Raw genomic sequence first — 20,054 nt, 5'->3', positions numbered from 1 at the left:
ACTGAATCACGAAATCTCAGTTTCACTTTTCAAACATTATTATCATTATTAAATGTTATTCAGATTTTTGTTTTGTAATTTTATGTTACATAAAACAGGTTTTTGTATATTTTTTTAAGCGTTTGAAATTAATGACTTGCTTCAAATATTCTTTTCCACAAGCTTCCCATAATAGTTTGCTGAAATTTTAGCAAATTTATCTTGATGGACCAGGTGGGACTTAGTCAGGTTTGCAGGGCACCTTGCTCACACACCTTTTCATCTCTGCTTACAAACGTTGCATTGGAAGAAGACCAGGACTTTTTGACAGGCACTCCAAAAATTTGACTTTGCTGTCTTTTAAACCAATTGGTAACCAGTTTGGCAACATGCTTAGGTTCATCTTCTGTGTGGACAACCTGTTTGTGCCTGAGGGTTCAATTGCTAACTGAGGTCTTGAGATGTTACCCAAAACATCCTAACATGCTGTTTTTTCCTCATGATGCCATCTATTGTGAAAGGTTTACTAGTCAGTCCTGCAGCAAAAAGTCCACACATACATTAGTGGTGTTAGACTTTCAGGCTTACCCCCTTTTTCCTAAAAAAATGCATTTATGGTCATAATGACCAAACCTTTTAATAGTAATTTCCACAGACTAGAGCACATGTTTCCAAAAATGAAGAGCTTTGTCTCTGAGTGGATTTGGAGACTGTAATCCGGCAGATTGCAGTATCGTGTTTTTGCTCTGGGGTGGGTATATTTTTCCTCCCCTAAACAATACCATGCAATAAGTCATTTATGTACTTTAATCTTTTTAAGCTGCCATATGGTGCATTAAAATAAAGTTGAATACTGAAGAAATTTTTATGTGATTGTCACAAAGTGATTTTTAACTATTTTCGTTTAGATTATTTTAAGTATGAAGGCTGAAAACCTACTATTATCACAACCACAACTTGTACTTACCTTATATGGCCAGCTGGTGGCGTACAGATGCATAGATTTTGGGTTTCTGCTTCTTGAAGGCCTGTGAGGGACTTGCAACCTCTCCAGAGTGTACCTTGCCTCCTCCTAGCATAGATAAGTGGGAATACACAATGAATTGATGTTTGTCAAAGAGAATGCAAAGGTGCAGGACTGGTCGTTGCAGGTTTCATCTGAGAACCAGGATGCACTCTAGAGTCCTATATCTTTTTATGACATCCGGCTAAGTATTAGAGTTAATTATTAGTAGATCTGGCTAAAGATCGTTGGCCTTGATGGAAAAGTGGAAACTAGGATGTAGAGCCAATTCCAGAAGGTTTGCTCAAGTTTGCCAAAAGACTTAAATTAGAAAATGTGAAACCCTAAAACAACAAGTTGGGCTAAAGGTTTTACTTTTCCACCAACAGCAGCCTAGTTGTGTAGCACCAAGCTGTGGCCTGCAGTCATCTGATGTGGAAGAAGGCTGAGTTTTAACTTTCTCTCCGAGCCAGCAGCGCAATACATCAACAGCTCTGTGCAAACCCACTTCTCCTACAGAGCCTCTCACTCCACTCTGTCACTTTGGGGATAATAAATCACCTTTTCTTTATGGATCAAACATTTTGCAAATTTGTGACTCCGCTCCTGCGACACTAAGCACCGTCACATTAGTTTTCTCAATGCTTTTAACCCTTTGCAACCTGTAGCATTCGCTATGTAAACTGCCTTGTTTAACATGGGCTCTGTTTGGTGTTCTACTCCTATAAACTGCAATAACTCAAATACTTTACTGCCGAATGATTATGTTATGCATAACAAGTTCTGTTTATCAGTACGATTATTAACTGTTTTGCAATGGTGCATGTAACAGAGCTTAAAATAAACTTTATTACAGGTTTTTGTTGTTGTTTGTTTTTACATTCGAGCAGAGTTTTTAAACATGAGGATTTCCTGCCCAGACCCGGCCACAGCTATACTTGGCAGTAGTTCACAGGACTCAGAATAAATATTGGTTGGTATGATCATTGCGAACAAATAAAACTCCCTGAATTTGCTCCAGTTAATTTGTTTTTTAAAGTGACTTGGGTGTGGAATTTTTAAATTTGATTTAATTATCTTTGCTTAGAAGCTCTCCCATTTTTAAGGACCAGTTGTCGCATTTAGTGCAGTGAAACCCATAAACCATTACACTGATCCAGTGTTTTTTTTAAAACCAGCTTTTTAGTTAAGTTACCGGGTGATGGAGTGTGGTTGTCAGCTGGGGGGAGCGGAGCCACCATTGAGCAGTCAGACTGCAGCGTAGGAAGAAACTGTTCTGGTCGAGTGAGGTCGTGGTCTTGATTAACCAGAGCACGTCTCTGGGTCCAGGAGAGATGGGAGGTTCCAGCCAATCAGCAGCTTGGCCTTGTCCCTGGTTGTGGCTGCAGTGAACCACATTGATAGATGACGTAGGAATGGACTCGATGACGGCAGTGTAAAGGTTCACCATCATATTTACCGGCAGGTGAAACTTCTTCAGCTGCCATAGGAAGTAAATCAGCCGATCAAGCGGTCCTCGGATGCTAAGTTTAACTCACTTTAAATCAGCACCATGTAAGTTTTGACCCAAGTATTTGCTTTATTTGAGATATTAAGTTAATAGTTTTTCAGGTCTATATGCAGCACTTGGCGCTTATCAATGCTCCATGTGGGCCGGCCTTCTCAAAAACGTGCTTATAGCTCGAGAGGGTCGCCTCCGACACTAAATCACATGACCCGTTCTAGGTTATGGCTGTGTGCTGCCGTAACAACAAAACAAAACAGATACGACACTGTCTGACACTCTTAAAGGAATCAGATTGAATAGTCAATCTGAGTTTAAGCAAAGAGGACTTAAGTTCACTCCTCCAATTCCTGTTGAGGTCCACGACCACAGCAGGCAGAATAATTCACTTCTTTAAGCAAGGTTGATCTGTAATGTCCGTTATTCACTACTAACTCGCTGTATCTCAGACTCCCGACAAGCATACAGGATAACGGTCAAGCTTCTTATCTCTCTGCCGAATAAACCTTACCGCCCTTAAGATTTTCCTGGGCCACTTTGAAGGATGGGAGGCGGGTACAGTTGTTTGACTTGGGTCGTTGGCTGAATGAGACTCAGAGTCCCAGGTGGGACCAAGTATTAGTGTAAAATGAGATAGAATAAAAGGGTTACTTGCTGGGTTTAGCTTCAGGAATTTCCCTGTAGAGCAACAAGGAAACAGTCTCTTTGGAGTTGTGTGACAACGGAGGACTTTCAAACGCTCAAATCACAACTATGTGTCCACTTTTGTTGATGTGTGGATTTAAAATCTCTTAGTAATCCATGTCTTCCTATATCACTAGTAGTATATAAAGCTGTCCCTCGTCCCTTGGGTTGGCCAGCTTCAAAAGTCTCTTATTTCCGTAAGTTCATGTCTGAGATGCTCCAACAAGGAGGAGACACTGTGAAGTTGCATGCTAGTAATACCAGGTTTGAATTCAGGATGATGTGTCGGTATAACTGGGATTAACCAGCCTGCTCTAAACTAAGTAGACGTGTTTCACGCAATAATGAGTAATTAAAAGGTGGAGACGGTTGTGAAAAGGATTCGACTGTCTAGCTTTCTCAAGCAGAAAAGGACAGTCTGTGGGCCTGAGTGACAGGAAACCGTGTACTTTAGCTGGAAGCCTATCGAACCTCATCAGCCGTGGATGTGGATGACCTGAGGAGTAAATAAGAGGTTTACAATGTGCACATCCAATGGTCGTATAAGATACAGTGTAGAAATGATAGATGGGTAGCTGTTACTTTAATTATTGGTTATGGATTTTGTTATCATAGAAGAAATATAGTCTCGTCACAATCAGACTTTATTCAGACACTGAATTTTTATCGTTAGAAATTATGCAGGTTTTTCTTGTGCGTTAAATTTGCGGGCAAAAAAATTTGGACCTACAGAAATTCACCTTCTGGTGATTCAAGCCAAAGCTAGCAGCTCTAGATGGAGTCTAGTCTATCAAATTACGCTCATTTGATCTTGTGACACACCAGTGTGCTGGTTTAACAGCTAGCCACTAACCAGCTAATTGTGTTGATATGTCATCGGCAGTCTAAAGGGATTAACAGCATTAAGGACAGAGCTGAAGTCCACAAACAGCATCTTGATGTAGGTAATTAGTAACAGTAATCAGTCTCACCTGATTTGTATTCATTAATTACCACCCGGTATATAAGAAGCTAGTTTTCTCTCACTCTTTGTCAGTATCTCAGTCTACATTTATCTTCCTCCCTGTTTGTTTCCTGTTGCTCTCCTGTGACCCCTGTGTTTTTTTTCCCCCTCCTTTATGTTGGACTCTGTTTGTAAGATGTCTTAATTAAACCAAACTCGCCATCCAGTGCACACATGGCCTCCTCTCTGCATTTGGATCCATGTGCACTGCAGAGCATGACAAAGTCACGTCATTGTCCTGATGGCCAAGTGTTTGATTGTGGCACTTGGAGGGATTTCTGATGCCCTAAGGAATTGCCTGTGAAATAAAGAGGTAGTGGAAGCTGAGCCTCGCAGCATTTGTTTAGCATCATGCAGACAGGTGGAAGAAAACGGGACAGTCATGATAAAGTAAGCCAGATTCAGCATTGGCAAGATATCAATAGCATTAATGATGTGATTGGCATGTTATCCCAGAGGAAGAACCATATAGCTTTCATCTTTTAGGAGAGCGCAGTTTTGCCACTAGCATTGGTCACTGTCAGCTTCCTTCCTGCTTATGTCTAATGCATTGTTACAAATAAAGTTGCACTATTGAGCCAGATTGCACACAGGAATCCAAACTCTGGTCTGGTTTTCTTTAATACCTCTTTGCAATATAAAAGCTGGCTGTGCATCACTAAAGGAATGTGTGGATGCTTGGTTCTGACAGGCATCTAAGGTCATTGTCTCTGTTTAAACCATTTGAAGGTTTTTTTTTTCTGTTTGGGTTTGGAGGAAAATTGTACTCTTTAATTTCTTACTCACACATCTTTTAAAATGTTTTTTTTAAATAAAGGCTTTCTTAAATACAGGCTTTTTTTAAATAAAGGCTTTCTCTATAAAGTATTCAACGCCCCACTGTTTTTAGGGGGATAAAAACACTACAGGAGATGAAAGCTTAATTTCCTATTGAAAACAAACTTCTTGGTTGATTAAAAATGATTTTAAATATCGTAGGGCTTAACTAAAGGTATGTACTTTGACTACGCCAATCTATTAAAAGGCATTTATGCATATATGCTTTGATTTATACCCTTACATTGTATCTCTGGCTGTATGTATGTTGTTGTCCTGCTGAAAGGCCAACCTGGTTAAACAAAGGAAATGAGCTAGAGAAACGATGCCGTTTTTAAATGATCCGTCTCTGCAAAAACATGTGCGGTTTACATCTGGCGTGCAAACCACTTCACGACCCATCGGTTTGTTGACTGGGTTTTCTGTGTGTTTGTCAGCGTCCGGTGAGGTTAACAGTCTGTGGATGCTTGCTGGAGCAGCGTGTGTGGATTCAGCACTGTGGACAATGCCAACTCTGGCTCTGAATTAACAATCACTGCAGCACTCTGAGCTCTGATGAATACAGCCCAGCCCACTGTTTCTTCCCATAATTAAAAACCTCCTGCTTGTTCAAGCAAACCGAAATACAAACATTGATTAGACGAGGCACTCTAATCTTATGGAGCCCGAGGATCCTTGTGCTGCAAACGAGTCGTGCAACAGGTGCGCGCCTTGCCTTTGCCAACTGCATCAGCATTTTAGATGTTGCTTTGGAGCTTCTGCAGCCCAAAAGGCGGAGTAGCTCATCCCCCCCTAGATGAGTAATGCCGCTGCGCTCTATGCTGCCTCTCTCTCCCCCAGAACAGTACCAACGGTGTGGGGAACCACGTGTCTTCACTAACTGGAAACTTCCTCCACCCCAGTTGGGCTGCAGCAAGCTGCCACTAGAAAACCGGAGGTAGATGCTTCCTTCAAAGTAAAAGTCATGACTGAGAGCCGGATGCTTCCCTAAACAAGAAGCGGTGGCAGAATAGTTTAATTAATACACGTATTCTTCTGCAGTATTATGCATTCTGCTTTTTTTTTATTATTATTATGCTGCAGGATAAATTCACCTTGAATTCCAGTTAAATATTTAAATAATATCAAGATAGTCGAATAGTAGTCATACTGCTGGAAGCTTTTTTACATTGTTCCTTGTATTTCATGAGGATTTTATGTGATAGACGAGCAAGGAATGCATAGTTGTCAAGTGGAAGGGAAAGAGCATGGTTTTCAACATTAAAAAAAACAGAATCTGTAAAAAAAAAAAAAAATCCATACCCCTGAGTCAATACCCTGTAGAACCACATTTTGCTGCCAGTATGGCTTCAGTTTTTCAGTGTATCTCTCCACCAGCAGCTAAGGAGGAGAGTTTCCCCCATTTTTATCTGTGGAACATCTCAGATTGGATGGAGAGTATCTGTCAGCGTCAGTTTTCAAGTCTCACAGATTCTCAGTTGGTTTTTGGCCATTCCAACACCTGCTTTGATTAAAACCATCCTATTAGCAGAACTCAAAGATTAACATCTGTCCCATCCTTAAGTCTGTAGCTCCGTCTGTCCTGCCACCACCGCCACAATGTTTCCCCAAGAAGATGGCGTGTTCAGGTTGACGAGTTTCCCCTACAAGGCTTGGGCTAAGTTGAGCTCTTTGGGATTTTCTATCAACAATGTAGGTTTTTCCACAAGGACCAGATTTATTCAGGACAGCGAAATGAAATCCTACCAACAGATTGCACGCCTGAACTGTGGATCTTTGCTGCTCTGTCAGCGCTAGATAGGTCTAAACAAAGACTTTTCTGACTATTTCCTAAAATAGCTTTAAAATGATGTAACAAAATGTCGCATTTAAATTGTGTGCTTACAGGTAAAGAAAGGGGGAGGAGGGAGGTTGTCGATTGTGCCACGTTTTATTTTGATGCTGCAAAGCGGAACAGATGTTTGCTTTAACCGCTTCCACTTAGTTTGCTGGCTGGGTACCGATAGTCAGTGCACCTTGTCGCGTCTCTCACCGGCCGTGGGTCCCCCCAGCGCCGCTGAAGAGGACTCTGATGCGCCGCGACTGGACTGAGGCAGAGTGGCCGGACCCGACGCGTCTTCCCCGCCAGGTCTCTGGAGCACTGAAGGCTCCACAGCCGGATTCCAGCAGCTTCCCTTTATTTGCCAAGGTGAGGAAGAGCAGGAGGAGGCGGAGAGGAGAGAGACAGACAGCAGCACTACCTTGGCGCATTGGAGTTTATGGATTATTGAGAAACGCGGATCAAATATTCATAAGGATTTTTTAAAAAAATAAAAAACAACAGAAAAACGCAGAGTGAGATAGTGAGGGAGATTCCCCGGAGTGATTCACCTGCAGCTCAAGAAAACACCGACCCCGGAGCGCAGGAGCACCGCTGATTTTTCCTCCAGCGTGTGCGCTCAGCGTGTTGGAGTGCGCGTTTGGAAAGGAGCCCCCCTTGCTGCGGTACTTTCCCTCCGCACGGACGGAGCGATGCCACCGAGTTGCTGACGGACACCCGGCAGGCTCTCCGCACCCCTCCTCCTCCTCCCCTCCTCGTGCACGGACGGACGCGTCGACCCCCTGCGATCCCCACTAATATGCAATGGTTTTTTGTGCAGAAGCAGACAGCCGCCGCGTACAGCCGACTCCACGCTAGCGCCGCCGCATGCCTGACCGTCGCTGCCGCTCCTCTCCCCGCGCCGCGCGGCAGACGACGCCATCTGAACAGGAGCGCTCGGGGGCTTTTCGCGCCGCGGCGGCCGGGCGGCGGCAGCAGCAGCAGCAGCAGCAGCAGCAGCAGCGACCCCTCCTCCGCAGCTGAGGACCACCGGCCGCTGGGGCAGCGGGAGACGGGGACCGGGGAGACAACCGCCGCAGCGGTCGCAGTTTTCCAGCCGCACGGGGGCGACGTCGACGCGGAATTCGTGCGGCTGGTGGTCGCCGAGCTTGCGGGGAAAGCCGGCGAGGAGCCGGGCTTCCTGCTCTTACTTTTGTCTATGGTGCAGATCGGGGGGACTGAGCCCGACAGCTGGCCGGTTCTGCTGGCATGCAAACAGGGGGGTGCATCAGCCCCCATGCGGTGGGTGAATTTTAGGCTGCCGCATCCGGAGCGCCTCTCCTTCTCTTCCTCCTCTAGCCCCTCTTCGTCTTCCTCCTCCTCCTCCTCCTCCTCCCCCGTCTCGGCCAAATCCATGCGGTTTATTTGGAACAACATTTTCAGCAAAGGATCGCATATGCTGCAGTGTCTTTGTGGCAAGAGCCTCAAGAAAACCAAGAACCCAACTGGTGAGTTTGTTTGCGCCTGTTCTGCCAGGGCGGGTTTGCGTGTGACAAAAAAAAGTGACAGTAAAAGTCTTTATTATGGGTTTGGTGGGTTACCTGGTTCGCTCGTCCTTCTCTGCAATGGCATGAGCAGCGAGTGAGAGGTTAAGAAGAAGAGGGGAGTGGGAGTGATGGTGAATGGATGATGGAAACTTATTATCAACAGTAGTGGTAGTGCATGCAAATAAAGACGATATGCAACATGCAGACACCTTCAGGATCTTGCAATCTGCAGGAATAGGCAAACCACATACTTTATGGAGCAGAGGTAAATGGAGAGAAACTGTTTTCCCCCATTTTCAGTCATAGGTGTCGCAAACAATAACATATTCCAACTTTTTAATAATTTACATGACATTTTTAATAACATCAAGCATTGTGTCTGGAACATCAATCTCCTGAAACGTAAAAATCACACTCTTGAGATCAATAGGCAGTTTAAGCAAATGTCTACTACTTTGTTTATTCTGTGCTCCGTTAGAGAGAGCGCAGAATACACTGACGATGGGATTTGCTCACGGTATTAGTATATTGATGTGTTAGAAAAATGGCTTGGTGCGCCCTGCACCGACTATTTAGAGTACAACGGGAGTCTATGTGAAGGAGATATGTTTATGGACAAAAAGAGAAGAGTTTTTAAAGAATGACATAATGTGAAAAGTTTTGTAGAAGTTCAGAAAACTCTAACCTACTACACAATAAGCAAACACTCCCCATGAAGGGGAAGATAGTGGTCCAAAAGTTGCAGGATGAGTGAAGCCACACACCAGTGAACCGAAAACGATAATGTAACATGTGTTTTAGAGTGGAGATGATAAGGTCAGCCATTAATGGCGTGTCTTCTCTTTGTCCCTTTAATGGCTAAAGAGCCTCTAAGATGAATGATTTTAAAACACTGTCCTTTTAGAGTTTGGAGCTGATGCATAAAAAAGATGGCGGTCAGGCAGATTCAGCACCATGGACAGCAGCCAACAAAGTCTCTGTAATGGTACTTGATTTCTTTTGTTTCCCAGGCTCTAATGTTGGTTTCCACTGGACCTAACTTGACTTTTTTTATACAGTGGCTTATTCAATTACTCAAGCTCCTTAAACTTGTCCACATTTTGTCAGGGTAAAGCCAGACATTTTTAGGTATTTTATTGGGATTTTACATGATAGACCAACACAAAGTACTGCATAATTGTGAAGTGGGAGGAGAATCATGCATGGTTTTCAAATTATTTTAATAATAAAAAACTCCAAAAGTGTGCTGTGGATTTTCCACTCTTTACTCTGACAGCTTTAAATCCTTCCAAAAACAAAACGACTTTGTGCACTAACATGACTATTAGTGCACAATGCAAATTTGGTCTTTAAGGAAGCGCGGTGAGAAGAAAGGCATTCTGAAAAAGCCAGAAGAAGCCATCATTGCCAATGAGATCCAAATTGAGGTTGGACAAGATTTAAAATACTATATGATGCAGAAAAATAACAATGTCCCCGCCGTCCACATGGTGAGACGTGGTTGGAGCAGTGAATGGACATTGAAGCTGGTTGTAGTGGATGAGAAGCTGGGTGGAGCTAAACACAGGTCATTCCTGGAAGAAAGCCTGTTAGATGCTGCAAAAGGCTTGAGTCCAGGGTAGATGTTCCCCCTCCAGAAGAACAACAAACCAAACATGCAGAGCTATAGTGGAATGGTTTAGATCAAAGTGTCTATAAAGTTCAGACCTAAATCCAATTGAGAATCTGTGACAAAGCTTGAAAGTTGTTGTCCTCTTTCCAAACCCCTGCAGCCTGCAATAATAAAAAAAAAAAACACCACATGACTGGTTATGTTGCTTTCCCCCTCGGCTCTGCTTGAATTTCTTCTCATTACTTCCTCTCCGCTCATTTGATGAAGTGCCTTGAAGTCGGGCTTGCAGGATTCATGAGCAAAAACACAAGCAGAAATTTTATGTGTACTTCTTCTGTCCCAATGTTTTTCAAAAATGGCTGCAAACGCTGCAGTCCTACAGTAAAAACAGTTTTGATTGTGATGCATGAGCAAAGTTTAGGGGTTTCAGCACTTAAAAACATCTCAGCCAGATCAAGATCATTATTATCCTTTGCAAAAGTCAGGCTAACCACTCAATTTAGTCTTTTATTACATATTTTGTTTGACTGGCTAAAAAAGAAAGTTTGTAACCAAGTATCTTATTTATTTATTTTATCTGCACACCAGCCACAGCGCTGTCCATGTCGCTGGAATGAGAATCACTGGAAACTCAGAAACCTGGCTTCTTCCATGTATTGTTTTGCCATGTTCGGCAATTAGCTGATGAAAACGTTATCTCGCCCGCCCACGTACACAAGCTCGCGCTCAAAACTCATAAAAAAGTGTTGTGCCTCAGCAAAGCACAAGTTATCCCAGCAGCATCCTGCAGCTCGGCTCATGGTTTTACAGCAGCCTGCTCAGCTAAGCTGTTGCTTTCTGTTTTAATTAAAGGCAAACTATGAAAACCATCTGGCTGCTTGTTTGTGTGTATTTGGACATAATGCACGTGTCTTTTTTGGGAGTAAAACTCAGCACATTTCAATGCTTTTTTTGCACTAAAAAAGATGCAAAGTTTTATTTAACAGCTGCACAAAAGCAAGACAGTTCTTGATTAAAACATGGGTTCTGTTCTGCATTGTTGCGATAGGGCATTTCCATAAAATTGAAGGGATTTGGAGTCTAACAAAAGTCCTTCTGTTTCCGCCAGATGAACCCATCACATTCATTGTTGAAAGCCTAAAGGCACAACATTGTTCCCCAGACAGAGATGTTCACCTTTAATAGCACATGTAGGCGTGCACTCCCATTCATCCTCATCCATGGATCCACCCATCTTCTTTGGAGAGCTGCTATTAAGGCTTCATACTTCATATTTTATTTAAACTCTGTAGTTCAGCAGTGGGGTTTTGCTCACAGCTGTTTTTGGAGGTAAAAGGCCCTCAGTCACACATGCACCATGAAAGTGGATCATGTTTTCAGTCTCAACAACATTCAGAGATGAATTACGGACTGACGTGTCCTCAGAATGATGCTGATTGTTGGAGGAAAAGCTCCATTGTCTTCTCCTGGCTTACAGCAACATAGATTTGTCATTCTTGGTTTCAGTTTGCGTGCCGTTACGTCGTTAAAATGTGACGAGGAGACAAAATCTTGGTGACGTCTGTCCTCTGAAGTCATCCGCAGGGTTTCGGTTGAGATGTGCATGCTCATTAGTTCATGGTCTCATTGTCCAAACACACTGAGTCTGCAGAAAGATGACTTTGCTGGACTGATCTGTGTTTTGCCTGGACTCATCATGTACAGTATGTCAAACCGAACAAGAGAATCTGCACAGTCACATATGTCATGGTATATAATCAGACCTGAAAACAAATATAGATTAACTTTGCTTGCATAAACCAAATGAGATCAACTTTTTAATAGACGAGGTTCGCAAGGCCGTAGCTATTGACTTTGCAGAAAGTTGGCCGTCTCTCCGCCTGGGCTGGACTTCTGGCAAACAAAGGTGACATCATAGTGCCATGTTGTCCTGAAATCAGTGATTTGAAGGGGTGAGTCTATACGTTAGGCAATATAGTTTATGTAATAGCTCTATATTGTGTGTCGTATTGATAGTATCCCTCCAGCGGTTCCACTTGCTAATAAAACGGGCTAACCTCAGGTGTGACATCATTCCCATATCCGACTTCTGAGTCACATCAACAGCATTGCCTGTCCGACAGCTTATTGATGGCTAGCTATGAATGCAGCTCTGAGGTAAAATTGTTCCCTAAAAGGCCCGCATCCTGTCTGGTGAATCACATGTAAAGAACAAACATGCCGGTCCAACAATTGGCCCCTGATAAATACACTTAAAGTTAGATATAGCATGTTTATTTCTTTACATATCATGCAATTCATTTACATATCATGCAATTCATAGCTTTACAGAAAATAAAGGAATTGATTTATAATGGATTTCTAGGATTTAAGCATTATATAATAAGAAACTGTATAATATACTTGTGAAAAAATAAGCTACACTAATGTTTTTGGACCTGCTTTAAAGAAGCCAAAAGTTTCTGCACCGCTCAGATTTGCAGGCAGTTTGCATAGAAGTTTAATGCTGCTTCACCCTAATTTAGTTATGGTCCTCAGGTCACAGAAGAACCAGGTGAGCTGCAGTATATGAATGACTCATAGTTGATGAGCCACAGTGAGGTTTATGTTGCAGTTCTGTGGGAAAAGTATTTTCCCCCTTACAGGTTTCTTCTGTCTATGCCTTTATTGTGTCTCACTTAAATGTTTCCAAATTTTATGTCAAACAAAGATGACCTGATTAATTACAAAAAGGCAGTTTTCAAACTGTGGTTTCAAGGGAAAAAGCTATTCAAACCAAAATGGCCTTATATTGAAAGGCCTCCAGTCCTTTAGATGATGTTCAGGGTTCTTTTATGAACTCCTGGATGAGCCGTCAATGGCACACTAGTGAAGGTTCACCTCTGTGCCACGTTTTCTCCATAATGGCTCTCACTGTGGTTCTCTTACGTCCCAAAGCTTTAGAAAAGACATTTGGTAGAAATAATGTTTTGAACTTGTCTTGAAGCAGGTTTATCATAGTTGCTTTTGAGATCTTTTAGCCAACTCATGTCTTCATATAGGTCCGATTTAGGTAGTTTATTTAATGTACAATTAGGAATAATCTGACCTGGGTGTAGCCAATAAATTTAAACTTCAAAAATGTGGTTAATTACAGGTTTTTCATTTCTCGCCATAAAATAAATAATTTAGAAAAAAAATTCTCACCTGATATTAACATTTGTTTGATCTGGAACATTTAAGTGTAGCACAAAACAAAATTAATCTTTGAGGGGGCAAATAATTGTACACCCGAAGACCATTTGGTGCCTTCTGCACTAATAGATTATGATATATCCGGGTTAGGTTCATTTGGTGTTTGCTGGTGTTGCACTTAAAACATTTTGTCCCAGTTGTGAAAGGCATAATTTCTTCTACATTTAGACCAGTACGTAAATCCTGATGTATAAAATAGTGAGTAAGTACACTGGATGTCATGAATCTGATTAATAGGACCCAGTTTTCAGCCAGACAGGCAGAGGTTAGGTAAAATAATTTGACAGAATGCAGAAACAACTTAAAAAAAAAAAAAGAAAAAGAAAAAAAAAAAAACCCCACAGCATCAAGGCAAAAAAGGCACAACTGCGTCCAATAACCAAAAAGACAAAAAGCAGTCACAGACCAAACTATAAACCAAAACAGGGGACAGGCTAACTCAGACAGTCCAGCAGCAGAATCGGATCAGGCAACAAAAGCAGGCAGTCCGAACAGGCGGGGGGGGGGAGGGGGGGGCAGGCAGTCAACACAAGCAGCGGTCAGATAACACAGGTAAACAGTCCAATCGGGAAGGAAAAAACAAGTTAATCAGGGGTCAGGCTGGCTCAGTATATCCGGAGGCTAAATCTGGTCAGATCAACAAGAAACAGGACACCGTACTAGACTCACCAATTGCATCAGAAATGATCTGGCACTGTATAAAGGAGCGAAGCAGGAATAAATAGGGGAGTGAGCAGGTGAGCAGGAGTGAAGACTAATTAAAGGAGGCAGGTGAGAATGATCAGATGGAAGGTGGTGACTGAAATGAACCGATCTGATTGGCTGTTGACTAGACGGGGGAGTGACAAGCAAACAGATTAGGTGGTCAGGTGAACAGAGGTGACTGATTAGAGGCTGAAGACAGAGAAGTGATCTAAGCAAGCAAAATGAACTGATTACACTGCAAAAAAGGGAACTAAAAGTAAGTAAAATGTTCTTAAAATTTTTATATTTTTCCTTGATTTGAGCAGCTAAATAAGATTATTTGCCAATGGAATGAAAACTTCTAACCCTAAAATAAGATAATTAGCTAAACTGCACTTGAAATAAGATGATAGAGATGAATTGATTTTATTTTAAGTACAAAAATCTTATTCCATTGGCAAATGGTCTGATTTACCAGCTCAAATCAAAGAAAAATACACTTATTTCAAGAGGATTTTACCTATTTTTAGTTCCCTTTTTGCAGTGTACATAAACAAAATCAAAGTACAAAATAAAACCAAAACAGAACCCAAACTATGACATAAACCTAAACTTAGACAGAACTCAACTATGACACTGGATGGGTTTTTCTTTGTTGAAACATTTCGTCTCTTCTCCAAGAGACTTCTTCAGTCTTAAAGTTAAACTAAGCCCTATAAGCAATACATTTGCATAGTGGATCAACAAGTTTAACGGTGACAATCAAAACTAGTAACCAGTAAGTTTTGCTGTAGATCCCACGTCTGTTAATGTCAGGGTGCAGACGTCTGGAGGAGAAATTTGTGCTTCACCAAAATAAAGTGTAGCTGACCTTACCTCTCAGGTTGCAGTGCTCTGATTTATCCGGTATATCTCTTTTTTTGTTCAGGCTAAACTGTTGCTTCATCATTTTAAGCTGATAATTGGGCCCGTTTGTCCCAATATCGGCCCGTTAAGAGGGAGGCTTTAATGTTTCTGTAACAAGTCGTTAAATTTTCTTTTCAAATGTACGTTTGGTTTTACAACTTGCTCAGAAATATTGGAAGATGATCGAATGGCATCTCTTTGTCCGGTGTGTCACAGTGAAGGAATGTCCACGCATAATGGAAGAAGTTGTGAGACAAAAGGACACAATTCAGCAAATTTTGCTTCATTTTATTGATACTATACTGTGCATAATGGTACATTTTGATGATACACAGAGTAAGACTTGTGACCAAAGGCTTTTTGTAATAAGCTGTATGGAAATTATCATTTTTATTTGACCAGATTTTCTTTTATGAGGTGATGAACACATTTGGCACAATTTTGGCACATTTGGCTAAAATGTACCAAAATCACAAGTGCCCCTGGAGCACTGCCTACTAAAACCTTTGAGGGTAAAATGTATGCTTGTGGTTACTTGCTCATTTAGTTCCAGATTTGCTGCAGTTATAGCCAAGATAGAGATCTATAAAATCTGATGCTTTTCTTATATTTTGAAAGTGTTTTTTATTGTGTTTTGCAGTGATTATTTTTGAAAGAGATTTAGGCAAGCCTCAATTTTTCTTCTTCTTTGTTTAACCATCTATAAATTAGACATAATGGCATTTGCAATAGTGTTTCCACTCAAAAATATCTTTGATGTTTTACCTTCACACAGATAGCAAAAGTTTGCATTTGCGCTTCATAGCTGTGGAGCTGTACTCGATTTATATCAGGTATGTAATTTCAGGTAGAAACTGCTTCTGAGCCCCTCTGGGCTTAATTATTATTAACATAATACCTGACACTAATGCACACATTCTTTGCAAAACAAGAGTAAACGGCACTGTAATATGCTGTAATTCAGAAATTAATTCCAAAAATACAGATATCCATAATAGAGTACTACAGATTATACACTTTTACGCAACTCTCATCAAGTTTAATTTCATCAAACTGCTTGTTTGCTTTAAAATAACACTGTCTTTAATATGATTTGTTGGTGCTTGTGAGCTTCAACCCCAAAAGACCTTAAAACTGGGGCAGTGCAAGATAACAGGCCTAAATATACAGCCAGAGCTTTAGATCAAAGCATATTCGTGCTTGAATGGCCTAGTCAAAGTTTAGACCTAAATCCAATTGTAAGAGACTGGCAAGATTGGACAATTGTTGTTTGCAGGCTCTCTCCATCCAAACCAACTGAGCTCGACAGAAGTGCAAGGAAGAGCTAGCTGGATTTAAAAACAAAAAAACAAAACCATGTGTTGTTTTTCTTCCACTTTATAACTGTTCACCGCTTTGTGTTGGCTTATAAAATAAAATCCTCACTAAAATGAGGCATTTAAAGAAGCTGTGAAAACTGTGGCTGGCTATATTATGCCAAAGCCTCTGACATCTCTGTTAAAAATACCACAAAACTCTTGCATTCCTGTCAATACAACACGCCGCGCAGATGACAGGAAACACTTCACAAAGTGAAACAAAAAGGGGGAAAAAAAGGAAAACAGTTCTGATCCCGTGTTTGAGTGATGGGTACACTGTAATTTTCAGACTGAAGCAGTGGACCAGAGAGCAAAGAGGAGAACCGGGGGGTGGACGGGTGTTTGTGTGCAGGCATGCGTGTGTTTGGACAGCTCTAGCTGCAGGTATCTGCCATGAGAGGCTGAGTGCTGAGTGTTACATTTCCAAGGGCACTTAGAAAGCAGCAGGGCATCAAAGGCTCCACTGAGAAGGGGTTTCGCAGACTGAATGATAAGGAGCAGAGAAACACGGTGACAACTGTTTGTTCTGGGCGCCTGCAACGAAACAGATTAATTGAGGAGAATGAAAAGTCAAGCATGAGACAAGAAGGTTGCTTTAAAGCTGAGGAACTGATCGAGGTCACACGCTGATGATCAAACCATCCAACTGATCTTACTAGACAAAAAATAACTCGAGCAATGGCAAAAGCAGTTTTCATTCATTAAGATAAACGACACTCGGACCAGCTTTCGTATCGAGAACCAGGGCTGATTACCGTCTGACGTACAGCTTGTCATGGCGAAGTAGGTGTAGAAATCTGAAATACCCCGATCTAAAGCAACAGATCTGAAATAATGAGCTTTGAAGTGGTTTCATGCTGAATTTCTAAGACTTTGATACTCTTGGACAACCACAGTGGGAGCCATTATCCTCAAATACAGAAAACACGAAGCAGTGGCTTCTTACCAGGAGTTGGTAAAATGACTCCAAGCTTGCATCAACAACTCATCCAGGAGGTCACAGAAAACCTGTCAACAATATATAAAGAACCGTAGGCCTCTTTCGCCTCAGTGACAGAGGTCTAGTCGCCTACTATGATCATATAAAAACCCCAAAAAACTATATATTCATCTCCAAATAAAACAACATACACTTAGCATTTGTCCTGATAGTGTTTACTTAATCCTTTTTTAGCTTGAAAGTAACTTTGTACCGGGCTCGATCAGCAGATATAAACATTGTTGATTCATCTGCCGGCAGTACAGCAGAACCATAGACATTATATACGTAGACGCGTCATTGGGCGGGTTCTGCCTATGCTGCGATACGTCAGAGCATCCGCCATCTTAAATGTGGCAAATCTGCAGTTACTCAGTCACTTAAACAGTATCAGAGGGACTTTAATCTCTGAATATACTTTGTATTCGTAGCATTTTTGTTTTTGTAATATTACAAGTTTATTTTCGTATCCCTTCAGCTTCATTCTCCTGAATTTATTCTCCTAAAGAATAAAAATATTTAAAATAATCTAACCTGGCCCTATTACTCCAGGAGTGAAATAATTCTGCAAACTGTGACTATTCTGGAAATGTTCCCTCTTAATTCTCATAATATGACGTTTTTCTCATAACATTATCACTTTTGTGTGTTTTTTTTTTTTTTTTTTTTACTTTATTGACCTAGGACTTTTTTTTTCTCAGTGTCTAATTTTACCTCTTTTACCGCTTTAATACTACCCCAAAAAGTCTGTTCCTAAAGGTTCCCATGTGCACATACAATGTGGCGGTGACATTGACGTGCGAACCTGCGCCCTATGACGCGTCTACGTATATGATGTCTGTGAGCAGAACTATTAGAAAGCAAGATGGCGACGATCGACACAGTTACTGTAAGGACCAGTGGACCGTCATGCAATGACTGTTTTTAATGCCGTGGTTGAAGACCAACCTGATTTACAGGGTTAGGGTTACCAAATCATACTTTTTGTACCCCCAAATGTTTCAACTTTTTGGTTGTTGCTGACACGCTCAGCTCCAACGCCTTATTTACTCATTGAACGCATTCACAATTTCATACTTTCAGTCATGTGGTCTTGTTTTGGTAAATATACACAAAACCGCTTCATTTACTATCAAATAAAGCAAAAACAAAGAGTAAAACACAGAAATAAAATATCATAAGCCAACTGGGTTGGATAATGTAATCGGAAAAGCTTTGGCAGATCTTACTGGCGTAGAAATTCGTAACCAGGCCCCTTTAAGGTCCGCATTGATGTAAAAAGTTCTATAAAATGCTTGATGGCAGCTGCTGTGGCCGAGGGTGGCTCAACCAGTTCAACTTTGTTCCTTTAATACATTAAAATCATAATTTGAAAACTGCCTTTTGTGTTATTTAGGCTTTTTTTGCCTGATGCATCTTGAATAATTTGGAACATTAAAGCAAAGATGAAAAATCTGTAAGGAGGGAAACTTTCTTTTTTTCTCCACCTTGCAGTCTCTCTTGATGCCTGCTCTTCATATCACTGCTCTCCACTTCCTCCCTTTGTTCCCCCTCTCTCACACACACTTGAGCTGACTCCAGAGTTTTCTTTATTTGCCCCCAGGAAGGTATATGGGCTGAAGTTTTCAGGTGTGTTCCAGTGTTTGCCATGGACTTTGAGTCTATCCTTAGGGTAGCAGAGAGGAGAATTAAGACTGCTTTGGGTAAAGCTGAGGCAGGTAAGATATATCTACACCCAGAGCATATTTAAAAAACAAAACAAAATATTAGCCATAAAAATTTTAATTTAAATGTTTTTCCAGTAATATTGCAGCTTAATTAAATTAACGGAGCAGGTATTGCCTTAATGTTCCACATTTCTAGCGTTTCAGGTTTACTGTGTTTGTCTGCTTTGTCAAATTAATTCAGTAACAAATGGCAAGTTACAATGTTTTGAAATAGACAGTGTTTGGTACGACACAAAGTATTTGTCTATTAAAAACCACAATTTTGATGTTAACTTTTTTTTATTTCATAGTAAGTAGGAGCACATCTATCCCGTGACTTTTACTCAAATGCAGACTTTGGGGCGGTTTAATTCAATACTAAAACTATCTAAATACAGCAAGTGTTTCCTAAGAAAGAGTGACCCAAATCCCGTTCTTATTACTTAGAATAGACAAAATTATTTTCTTTTTTTCTAATCTAGCTCAAAACAATTTGTGAACTGGACAGCTATCTTCTAATACAACACATATACTAAACCCCTTTTAAGTTTTGAATCTATATTGATTTTCACATCCCTTTTCAACATAAAATCTAAATAGTTGGGTTAGTTGAAATATTGCATGCTCAAATTTTGTGGAGCAGGTACAAACAGTTAACAATATAATTTTTGCGTAATTTGAGTTTTTTTTTTGTCTTTTAAATTATATTTTTTTCTGGCCTTCAAGTACTTTTGACTTGGCAATTCCAATGTTTTGGATGGTGGACAGCCATATCTTTGTAGATTAAGTTGAACTGAGCAGAGCTATCTCAGATGTTCAAATCTTTGGATATTGTTTAATAACCTAACCTCTCATTCGCTACTCTTGGTCTTTATGATGCTGGTTGTTCTTTAATATTCACTAACAAGCCTGTGATGGCAGAAACACAACAACTGGATTTATATCCAGATTAATTTACACTAATCAGGTACCTTCTAAAGCAGGGGCCTGCAACCTTTACAGTCTAAAGAGTCATTTTGCCTAAATGTCCACTTCAATTAAACTAGTTCAGAGCCGCAAATGTTGCCCGGCCTTTTGAAAAAAGACAAGTTTTAATTTTTGATAAAGATCTCCTGTAGGAAATATGTTGTCATCATTAAAGAAACGCCCTTTTATGTCTATTTTGAGGTTTAAAAAAAGAGAATGGGCAGGATGTTAATATTTGTGGATAATGATGTAAAATAAATCATAGTTTCCAACAT

General features: G+C 40.9%; 1 protein-coding gene across 2 annotated transcripts in view; it reads left to right on the top strand.

The window, feature by feature from the left end:
* The window catches only part of LOC105921484 (fibroblast growth factor 14), a 106,750-nt gene that overhangs the window by 8,324 nt on the left and 78,372 nt on the right, over nucleotides 1-20,054 (top strand). Inside the window, exon 1 of one of the 2 annotated variants that reach the window (XM_021313379.2) lies at nucleotides 6,900-8,295. The exons of the other annotated variant lie outside the window; for it this stretch is intronic. Coding sequence (XP_021169054.2) covers nucleotides 7,608-8,295 — 688 coding nt within the window. The 5' untranslated portion in view covers nucleotides 6,900-7,607. Of the gene's footprint in view, nucleotides 1-6,899; nucleotides 8,296-20,054 lie in introns of those variants that run through there. 2 annotated transcript variants of the gene reach the window in all.

This window comes from Fundulus heteroclitus, chromosome 24 (genome assembly GCF_011125445.2).
Source record: "Fundulus heteroclitus isolate FHET01 chromosome 24, MU-UCD_Fhet_4.1, whole genome shotgun sequence".
NCBI lineage: Eukaryota > Metazoa > Chordata > Actinopteri > Cyprinodontiformes > Fundulidae > Fundulus > Fundulus heteroclitus.
Note: the sequence above shows the minus strand (reverse complement) of the source record. Positions and strands in the feature narration are given on the sequence as shown.